Source organism: Pseudopodoces humilis, chromosome 30, assembly GCF_049639895.1.
Source record: "Pseudopodoces humilis isolate 2021_Gansu_Grassland_sample_001 chromosome 30, ASM4963989v1, whole genome shotgun sequence".
NCBI classification, from domain to species: domain Eukaryota; kingdom Metazoa; phylum Chordata; class Aves; order Passeriformes; family Paridae; genus Pseudopodoces; species Pseudopodoces humilis.
The window spans coordinates 4,027,407-4,038,153 of record NC_142229.1 but is presented as its reverse complement, the minus strand read 5'-3'; the positions used below and the strand labels follow the sequence as shown (position 1 = coordinate 4,038,153).

At 47.8% G+C, this 10,747-nt stretch overlaps 1 protein-coding gene across 1 annotated transcript; it reads right to left on the bottom strand.

Moving 5' to 3' along the window:
• Window positions 1-1,208: 1,208 nt before the first annotated feature.
• Window positions 1,209-10,339, bottom strand: NFU1 (NFU1 iron-sulfur cluster scaffold). Its single transcript, XM_005532921.2, has 8 exons — window positions 10,273-10,339; window positions 8,560-8,666; window positions 8,062-8,197; window positions 6,203-6,269; window positions 5,400-5,514; window positions 5,139-5,202; window positions 2,879-3,053; window positions 1,209-2,207 (listed from the first exon to the last, which is right to left on the bottom strand). The coding sequence occupies exons 1-8, from the start codon at window positions 10,317-10,319 to the stop codon at window positions 2,160-2,162; spliced, it is 759 nt and encodes a 252-aa protein (XP_005532978.1). The 5' UTR covers window positions 10,320-10,339; the 3' UTR covers window positions 1,209-2,159.
• Between the last annotated feature and the right edge of the window lie 408 nt (window positions 10,340-10,747).

The following is a 10,747-nucleotide window of genomic DNA, read 5'->3' as shown; positions in this document are numbered from 1 at the left end:
GCCAGGCAGGAGCAGCAGCCAGGGGATGATCGCAGGCCTTTCCGCAGCACTCGGAGAGCAGCGGGTGATGAACCTGAGGCTGCTCGGGGCTGGGGCAGAGAACAAGCGGCTCCCGGAGCCCCGTGACACGGCCTCTGCTTTCTTACTCTGGCTCTTCTACAACAGCTCCCATTCAGAAACAAGAGAAAGAAACCATTAAGATGAATCTTCAAAGCGAACAGGGACGGGCATTACAGACCGAGGCATGACATCCGTGCTGCGGGAGAGCTCAGTGATGCTGTCTGTCTGCGGCCACCCCCATCAAAGCCGGCTTGGAAACTTACTAAAGGCCTAAGGCTACAAATGGCTTAAGAAAAATGCCATTCATTCAATTTTATATTACACTAAAAAGTCAATAGAGAAATATTTCCTTAAAAAGCACAGAAAACAACCCACAACATCAGGACACATAGAGGAGCCGGGACGAGGCACGTTTTGAACTTTGCTGCTGGCTGAACACACAGCGGAGAGGAGACCAGCGGATCTCGGGAACACGAGAAGCCTGCAGCCTTTGTTCCAGGGCAAGGACACACCGGGACTGCAGGGCTCTCCTCGTCCCCTTCATCTCCTCGTCACTTCTGGGCTGACTTCAAGCCCTGATTTCCCAGGTGTGCAGGAAAGCACCGAGCCCTGGGAAGGTGTGAGGGGCAGGAACACACACCCTGCAGGCAGGCACAGCACCGCTGCTCCCTCAGAGCTCATCCTGTCCTGGGCATTCCTTCCCTGCCCTGCAGCAGCAATTTGGTCACCAATACGCTGGTGCAATTAGACACCGTGTAATTCATCAGAGAGTAAAAGGAAATATGGTGATTTCACACCGGTTTCCAGATCCTGAGAGGGTAACTCAACCGTGGGTTATTAATCTCTGTGAAAGCTGAAGAAGTATTTAGCTAAAATATCAATTTTCAAATTTCTATCAGGTAATGCGAAGTTTATGGCTACCACATGCTGATGTGGTGCTATAGAGGAGATTCTCCACCAGCTGAACTGATCCTGTTTAGGGACTCATTGGAATAATTACACTGGCAAGGGATGGAAAGGGAACACACCGAAGGCTGTCAAGCCAATCATAATCCAAATGAGGACCACAAAGAAGGAACAGAATTCTTGGTCACAAAGCCGTCTGCAAAAGCCAGGCACCAGGAAGAAATCATTCCTACAAACAGAAGTAAACACAAAGCCCCATTTATGTATTTCAATGTCAACAGCAAGCACTTCTCTCCCACGGCATGCAGGACTGGAAGGAGTCCTGCCCTGCCACATCCCCCTGCAGAGGCCGGAGAGCAAACAGGATCTGGCAGGAGCAAACACAAACAGAGCCCCTCCTTCCCTCTGCCACCCTGCCCAGGCAAACCGTGCCCTCCAGCGCTGCACCTTCCTCCTGATGCTGAATTACACCCAGAAATCAGCTGCTGCATGTTTAAACAGCACAAATGCTGGCTGAACGATTTTACTGCTAAATGGGCTAATTAGTCTCTCTACTTACTGAAGCTGATAAGGATCATTCTTTTCTAACATTTACTTTAGAAGATATGGTTTTTATAACAAACATTTTTTGTTTCTGTTGCTATGGTTTGCAGTGTTAATGAGCAAGGAGGGAACTTTCCACAAGCCAAGGCAGTGTTACATCCTCCAAAATGAACAGTTGATAAGTTATCTTTCACACACAAAAATCTGATAGGAATCAGCAGCTTTTTAACAAGACTTGATAAAATTAACATTCCTGGAGCTCCCATTTACAGAGTAAGGGCAGAGACTCCTGTCAGTCCTACAAGTTGGGGGAATAAACATTTAATTTGCTATTTCACAAAAAAGCCAAGGCACTTCTGCCTTCTCTTTTTTTAGTATTGAAGTTTCTGTATGAAAAAACAATACATAAACACATCACCGTTTTCTGAGCCCGCCATTTCTTTCTAAAGACATAGCATAAAGTGGAGCAAAATAATTTTTTTGTAATACAGTGCATTTAATAAATTAGTGGCTGAACTGCTTGGACTGATGGTACATTCTCACAGTAAGTACAACTATTTTTCTGACAAGGCAGATTTGTTTGCTCCTCAGCACAGAGATGGTTTACATACACCAGGAGGTAAATGTTATTTGGCCACAGATGACGAAGCTCAAGTAGAATTTGCTTCTTTTTCCACGTCATCATCATCGTCAACAACCTGAAATCAAATCCAGAGGTAGTTTAGATAAACAGTTTAAGCTCTCAGTCCTGCAGGATTTATTACATTAAATCCCTGCTGGGCCCAAGGAGAACAGCAGTTATTCCACACCACTGAACAACCACGGGCTCGGGAGGAAGGTAAGAAAAACTGGCAATCCAAAATGCCAGGAAGAAATGAGTTTTAATTATAGGAGCTGGTCAAGTTACCACAAAGGCCACAAAAACAATCGCTCCAGAGATCAGGTATTTCATGAGAATGCCAAAGATCTGCATTTCGGGGGACAAAGCTCGCTGCTTTTTATCTCATCAAGTCACCAAAGCACAAAGGTATCAGTAAACAAGTGTGTCCAGCTCTGGGCTCCTCAGCAGAGGAGGGGTGTGGGGAGTCCAGCGAGGGTCCCCTGCCTCCCCTGCTGCCCCAGGGCCACTGCTCAGGCCAGCCTGGCACCCACCACAGCCAGGGCTGCTCCCCAGCCGTGCAGTCCCAGCCCATGGGCTGCTACAGGAGCCTGCAGAGTTCTCTGTCTTTGCCAAGATACAGCTGCTGACTTGGAAATCCTGCATCTATACATCCCTGGTTTTCCCTAACTGCCAGCCTGTTCCTGCTGGAAAGAGACAAAGAGCTCCTTTTCCTGAAAAGAAAACCTCTGTGACCTCTCCTCGACCCACCTGTTCAACACCTTCCACCTCAGGGATGTAGAACTGCAGCATGTTCTGTATCCCGTTCTTGAGGGTGATGATGGAGCTGGGGCAGCTGGTGCACGACCCCTGCAGCTTCAGCTGCACGATCCCATCTTCAAAACCTTTGTAAATAACATCCCCACCATCCTCTTGCACTGTGGGCCTGATGGAAAACAATATTCAACTTAAAGCTCACAGAGCTGAAACGTGGATCCTTCCAGAAACCCTCAATAAAGCAGTATTTAATACCCACAAAATCTGTCAAGATAGAGGGATTCAGTCACTATTTCTCTACAACCACCTGGTTGACATTTCCAACAACTCCTGCTGTGCTGGACTGTCTAACACAGAAACTTTCTGTGGGACAGTAGGCAAAACATTTTTTGTGATGAATGCAGCAGTGTATGAAGGAACCACTGAACTTTTAGGGCAGAGTGTGAGCACCCTGGAGCAGAGCCCAGCCTGCACAGAAAGCTCCCTCCACCTGCAACCATTGCCTCAGGTACTGCCAGTACAGCAGGGGCGTGCAGCACAGCTGGCACCTGTGATAAGAAGCCCTGCTTCCATAAATAAATATGCAGTTCTCCACAATTCACCAAGGATAGAAAATAGCTCCAAATATAAAAGCTTAATCCTGCTCAGGGGTGAAGGAAGCAGCTCCTGATAAGCTCACTGCAGTGCCACGAGCATTTCTGCAGCCTGCTCTCCCTCTGCCAGCCACAAATGCCCAGCATTGTAGCTCTGTCCCCATAGCAACATTTTTCCAGACCAAGTTAAAACCATCAAGTTACTCTAACAGAAGCTCTTTATACTGATTTCCAAAATAACCCTCTGAGAACTACAGTGCTAACAGAAAAATCTGCGAACCTGACACATTTATAAACTCACCACAGCAAATTATCTCCATTCCAGAAAGCCAAAGATCATGATTTAATATTCCACTTTTCTTACTTGAATTAAGTTTTTGACACACTACAGGACCTTTCAGATGTACACTCCCTCCATCCTGCACCTTCTGACAGCTTCTCTGCATTAATTTACATTTGCTGGACAATAAATGCTCTTTGTGTAGCCTGGCTTACAGATCTGAGAACACCCTGCTATAAAATGAAGATACACCACCACTGATATACTCATCAACAGCTTCTTGCTGCACTGATGGCTACAGGAGGAGGAAATGAAGGAAATTAAAAAGTGGGAAAACCAGAATTATGGGCAGAAATTCAAAAATTACAAAAAAAATTACAAAAATTACAAAAAGAAATTATAAAAGGCCCCTGGGAAATCAAGGACTGACACACCCCAGGGAGCTTAAATAACCCAGCAGCAGCCTGAACATTACTGTCACAGCTTTATACAACATGGTTCTTGGCTTCTGGTTTCAACACTTAGTACAAATGTCTGGGAAAGATGTTCCAGCTTACTTCTACTTTTCTTGCTTTTTCAGGAAAATTAAGCAGCACCGTGTGTCTGCTCCGAGATAAACAAAATTTTTAATCACGTGATATCACTTTAAATGCAGCATCTTAAAAAAAAAAAAAAAAAAGTGTAAAGTTTCTGGTTCCTGCAGCTTGTGAGCTGGGGAAGATGTCACCATCAGATATCACAAACACACCAGACACCTTCCCCTGCACCTCAAATGTCAAGTTGCTTTTTGCTTTCGGTTCACTTTGGAAGGAAATTAATGAGCACAAAAATACTCTTCAGGTAAACAACACGATCCACAGCCACTCCTGAGACTTCATTTGTTACCACCAGTTTCTAAATTCATGTGTTAAAGCACCAATAAAATCACAACAGAGTGCAAGGCCAAAATCCACTGAGGGCCAGGATTTTCCACCAGGAGATCTTCCTTTGGAGTATAAACTACTTTGGAATATTCAATGGAGAGGGAAAAGAACAATTACAATCCAGTTGTATACAGAATACAATTATAATACAGAGAGAGAAAAAGGTGTCTGTAAAAGCAAAGCCTTTTCCCACCCCTAAAGCAGCCTGGTTAAACCAGGGACCTGTCCAAGCCCTGCTCTGAAGTCACTCAGCAAAGAGGACTCTGCTCAGCACAGGAGCTTCAACATGAAAACCAGAGAGAGTTTTCACCTGAACAGCATTCCCAGCTCTGCACTTGAACCCCTCCACATCAGATACTGAGCCATGAAATCACATTCCCAAAGGAAAACACAGTTCCCTAAAGAAACCCAAACCCCAAGACTAACTTGCTCAGCCAGCAGCAATGTTCTCTTTTCACCTGATTCTTGTATCCAGCAGTTCCTTAATCATCAGTACAACTTCATCATCTTCTTCTGAAGCAGCTTGGGAAAAGAAAAATGTGCAAGTGAGAACACTGAGAGAATTCCAAGCTGCAAATTCCTGCCTGTGCTCATCTTAATGGGTTTTAAATTTGAATTCTTCTGAATGCTTTTCTGAGGGAGAAGTGGAGGCTCCTCTGGATGTCACAAAAGCTAAAGCCAAAGGCAGACCTTGGCCTCTCCCTGAAGATTTGATTTACCTGTGTCTGTCCTAGGTGCCTCGTCAGTAACTACAGGTAAGCCAGAGGCAAAGAAATCCATTATGGTTGCATAAATATCTGGTTTCAGTAAGTTCCAATCCAGGTCTTCATTCTCCTGTGAGAATCAGAAGAGGGGGAAAAAAAAAGAATGAAGAAGAGTTCCTGCCTGCTGCTATGTTACACAGAGATTCTTACATTAAAAATGCCATCATGGACTCTCAGATTTGATGCACAGAGTTCATGTTCTGTCAAGTCCAGCTTTGCCAAAGACATTTAGTCAGACTCAGATTGTGTCAAAGAAGGGTCTCCTTGTTTGCAAGCCAAGCAAGTGCTTTTAAAATATTAGCTCAAAAGGTGTGAAACTCTCCAAAATAAAAACACTGTCAAATAATAAAGTTTATTTGACAAGTATTTTTATCATCTGTTTCAGAGACCCAATTGTCCATTTACCAATTTATCACTCCCTGAAGTGCCCTGCACTCTTCCTGCCCAGCTCTTAGAGACCCCCTTATCTCTGGAGCTGCACACCTTGAGCACACAGCCCCGTCCTGGTGCAGCAGCTCCCTCCTCCTGCTCCCAGAGCCACCTTCCCATCCGAGCACCTGCAGCCCAGCCAGCCCAGCACCGAGCACTCCTGGATAAAGAACCTGCAGCATCCCTGGGATCCTGCTCCAGCGCTCAGCCACACGCTGCAGCTGCTGCTTTTCTGTTCTGGGCACTCGTGGACACTTCTGTGGAACTTCCACCGTGCCTGGATCTGCTCTGTGGCCATTTCCACACAGCTGCATCCCTGCTCTGCTCACCTTGGTGATTGTGATGAAGTCTGGCCCAAAGAAAACACTTTTAACTCCCTCAATCCGGAATAACTGTCTGTTAAGGAAACAAAGTGGGGGGGGAAATGAGCAAAAATGCACTTGATCTGACAAACTGAGTTTTCATTTTAACAATATGATTAACCCAAAAATTTCATCTACAGAAAAAGAAATTAAAATTGTGGTAAACTTGTAGGTAAATACAGCATAAGGCTGTAAGAGTGTTTTTTGTAATTACAAAGGGAAAAAAACGTATTCTTCTAAAAGACTGGAAAACATCAAAAATGCAATGAATGAAAGACTCAGAAATCGTACCACAAAAGTATGTGTAATGGAAATTATAAAAGAGATTTCACAACACCCACTTGAAAGAATTTCTACACATGAAACAGTTGTACATGCACTGAGCATTTACATTGCTAAATCAACTGGATTTTGAAAAGACCTAAACCATGGAATTATGCAAGTGCACCAAACCATCTGAAATAATTAAGTTATTCTCTTCCCTCCCTCTCCTCCAGGGAGATTTTGTTAATTCTTTGGAAATTTTTATTCCAAATTATATTTAAAAGGGAATTATGCTCACTTTTAAAACAAAGTCATTCCACTTACCAAAACCATAATCTGGGTTCAGTGACACACAGAGCAGACAGTTTTCCCCACAATCCACACAACCACTGCACACACTGCAGCACATGTATCATCCTGGATGAAAATGTCTATTTGCAGATAGATGACAACAAAATGCCACTTTCTGACACTTGATTTCACTGTGCAACCTGATGCATCTTGGCACAACGAGATCCTACAGCTTCAGCACTCTGCTAACACGTTGTGATGTCCTCAGAAACCTTTCACATTGGATTTATTACTGCAAGTCACAAAGCTGTGCCTGCAAAGATCCTGTTTGCTTTCCAACAGCCCTGCAGGAGAGCTCTGGAAACATCAGAGCTGTGTGTTTGATAACCCCCAGCTCCTGGAGGGAATGCCATGCCCCACAGCTTCTGCTTTTGCACGCAGTTCTGCCAAGGTACACAAAGCTGCCTTGGCCTGGGATCTCCAGGGGTAATCACTGCAGCATTCATGGGTCTCAGCCCTGCCCAAAGCCCTTCCACACACAGAGTTTATTTTCAGAGACTGATGTGAAAGCAGTGACACAAAAGAGGTGCCTCCAAACATTCCCAGAGACTCAGGACTGTGCTCCAAGCCCCTTCAATGCCAAGAACTGATTCTTACTCCAGATTGTGCATTTTGATTACTGAAAGCTGCACTCCCAAGACCTGTTACAGATCCAGCCCAGGACAGCAGCCTGTCTTTGAGTGAAGCATAAACCTTCAGTAAAGGAAAAATCCACCGGTCTTGAAGTTCAGGGTAGCCCCAAGTCCTACCAAAGTGAGCTGCTGCATTTATTTCAGAGTATTTGCAGACTATTCACTGACTGTTCCCCAGTTCTAAACAGTTGCATAATTTCCAAGTAACTCCTTGAATAAAGAGCATTCTGAGGGGAATTAATTTGAGAAATCAGGGCCAGAGGTCTCGCTGACGATGCAGTAACTGCCCACCAATACTCAGAGGTGAAGGAGTTACAAATCCTGATTTGTAACCCCTCTCAATCCAAGTGCAGGAACCAGACTGTGGTGCCTCCTGCTGTGACAGAGCTGTGGGGAGTACAGACAAACAGCTGCAGCAACAACATTCCCAGCTTTCATCTTCGACAACATTAAATCTCAAATCCAAGCAAGCTGCTCCAAAAGAGGAGCAGAATGATTGGGAGCTGTGCTCAAAAACATCAGCTGTAGACACAGAGCCCAGACCAAGCCCACAACCACTCGTGGTGTGTTTAATAATACCTTGCTAAAGGTGAGCAATAGGCTGCAGCTGGTGTGGAAAACTCCATAGTCCTCGACTCCAGCACTTCCCTTCCTGGAATAAACTTCAAGCTATTTGGATTTGGTGTGTCCTGAGTTTGAATAAACATGCCTCTTACTGCAAAGAAAAAAACAAGGAAGGAAAGTAATATAATCAAACCTAAGGAGCTTAAATGAAAGTCAAGTCCTGATTACTCAGCAAGCCTAGGGTGATCCCTCTGTTCCACAGACCTGCAGCCACGAGGCTTTAAAAACACAACCCGAGAGCCCCAGAGCTGCAGGAACACTGCTGAACACGGGCACGTCATCTCACAGGAGACAGCAGGGAAAAGGGAACCTTGGCTTTTCTTTTGTTAACTTTTATTCACTAAAAATCATCATCCTCAGATTGAACAGCAAACTTTCAGCATTGCCATATGGTAATAAAAACCCACAATGTTTTACCAGTTAAAAATCTGTTCATTTTTAACTGGTATTTACCTGCACGATGCCACACTGCAGATGGAAGGGATGGTTTCTTTTGCAGAAGCTGGTGGAAAGGCTGTTGAGTTGTCACATTATGATCTTTTAACAGCATATGACAGAACCTAGAGAAAAATAACTTTACTAACAATTTCCAAATTCCATATTTGCACTGTCCCAAAGAAAGAGTATTGCAGATGCTTTTAGCTGCCCCGGGGACTCAGCAAGAAACACCTGGGGTGGTGGTATTAGCTCAGACAAAGGTAAAGGGGGGAGAGCAGCAGGGAAAAAAGAAGAAAACATTAAAAGGAAAAGCAAAGCATAGTGATGGAGTAACAGGCTTCAGTCTCAGAGCTGTGAATACCTGATTTCTGCAGCTGTATGCACAGCAAACAGCATCGGGGTGTTTCAAAACAAAGTGAACATCAGAAAATGAAAACAAAACCCATCTCACATCACAAATACTAGGCATCAGTTATTATCTAGTTCCTCCCCTTATCAGCTGTATGGGAGGAAAACTGATAACCTCAGTAAATCCCATCTGCAGGGGCTGTTCAATAAGGGGCTGGTTCTCTCTGGGGGTCATAAACCACAACACAAGCACTGCACAGAGGCCCAGAAGCCTCAAACATGGAACAGGAGCGAAGGTGTGTCTCATGAAATGAATATTTATTCTGTGAGCACAGGACACATGAACACAGGAAAGGTCTAAATCGTGTCATTTGGTGTGTAAGGTCCCCAGAAGTTCCCTTTTCCGATAGCTCCTCATTGCCTGATCCCGTTCACACGTGCGGGTGCAGAATCACCCCTGGCTGCAGGATTCTGAGCATTGTGAGGGGAATTACTGCCGGCTGCACTGTCCTCAGCGCCTGAGGAATAATTTATCCCGCGGTACCGGCCCCGAGCCCGGTGTGTGAGGAATAATTTATCCCGCGGTACCGGTCCCGAGCCCGGTGTGTGAGGAATAATTTATCCCCCGGTACCGGCCCCGAGCCCGGTGTGTGAGGAATAATTTATCCCCCGGTACCGGCCCCGAGCCCGGTGTGTGAGGAATAATTTATCCCTCGGTACCGGCCCCGAGCCCGGTGTGTGAGGAATAATTTATCCCCCGGTACCGGCCCCGAGCCCGGTGTGTGAGGAATTTCCCCCCGGGACCGGCCCCGAGCCCGGTGTGTGAGGAATTTCCCCCCGGTACCGGCCCCGAGCCCGGTGTGTGAGGAATAATTTATCCCTCGGTACCGGCCCCGAGCCCGGTGTGTGAGGAATAATTTATCCCTCGGTACCGGCCCCGAGCCCGGTGTGTGAGGAATAATTTATCCCGCGGTACCGGCCCCGAGCCCGGTGTGTGAGGAATTTCCCCCCGGGACCGGTCCCGAGCCCGGTGTGTGAGGAATTTCCCCTCACGGCTCTCCCGGGTATGCAGGGCTGGGCACTCGGGAGCTGCCTGGCGGGCAGAACCAGCAGCTGGAGGCTGGGAAGGGGCAGAGAAGGAGAAGCAGCCTCTCGCTGCCCGCCAGGAAGAAGCGTCACCCCCGGCCGCGGCGGAGAAAGGAAGGGGAAGAGCAAGGAGCAGCCGGGGCGGCCCTGGAGGTCGCGGTGCCGCTAACTGCGACGCGGCGCGAGGAAGGGGCGAGAGGGGCCCGCTCCGGGAATAAGCCGAGCGGGAATAAGCCGAGCGGGGGCTGCGGGGGCTGCGGGGGCCGCGGGAGCCCCGGGCCCGAGGTCACCTACCGCCCGCCCAGCCCCGCCGCCGCGCACAGCCGCCGCGCCGCCGCCATCTTGGCGTCCCCGGGGCCGCTCCCGCCACCGCCCGGGCACGGCGGCGCCCCCTGGCGGCAGCGCCTGAGGGGAACGGCGGCCATGGCGGAGGCGATCGGGACGGGACGGGCTCCGGGGCCAGCGCAGACACCGCTCCCGGCAGGACCGGCACCGCTGCAGGACCGGCACCGCTGCAGGACCGGCACCGCTCCCGGCAGGACCGGCACCGCTGCAGGACCGGCACCGCTGCAGGACCGGCACCGCTGCAGGACCGGCACCGCTTCCGGCACCGCCGCTGGCCCGTGTGCCCGAGTGCCGCACACTTTAACACATTTAGCGGCTGTTAAATCCCCCCGGATGGGGACAGCACTTCAGCATTGCGCTGGGCAGCGCTTTCTGGGAAGGAATTTTGGCAGTTTCCAGCCTAAGGCCGCTCCTGTTCCTGGGA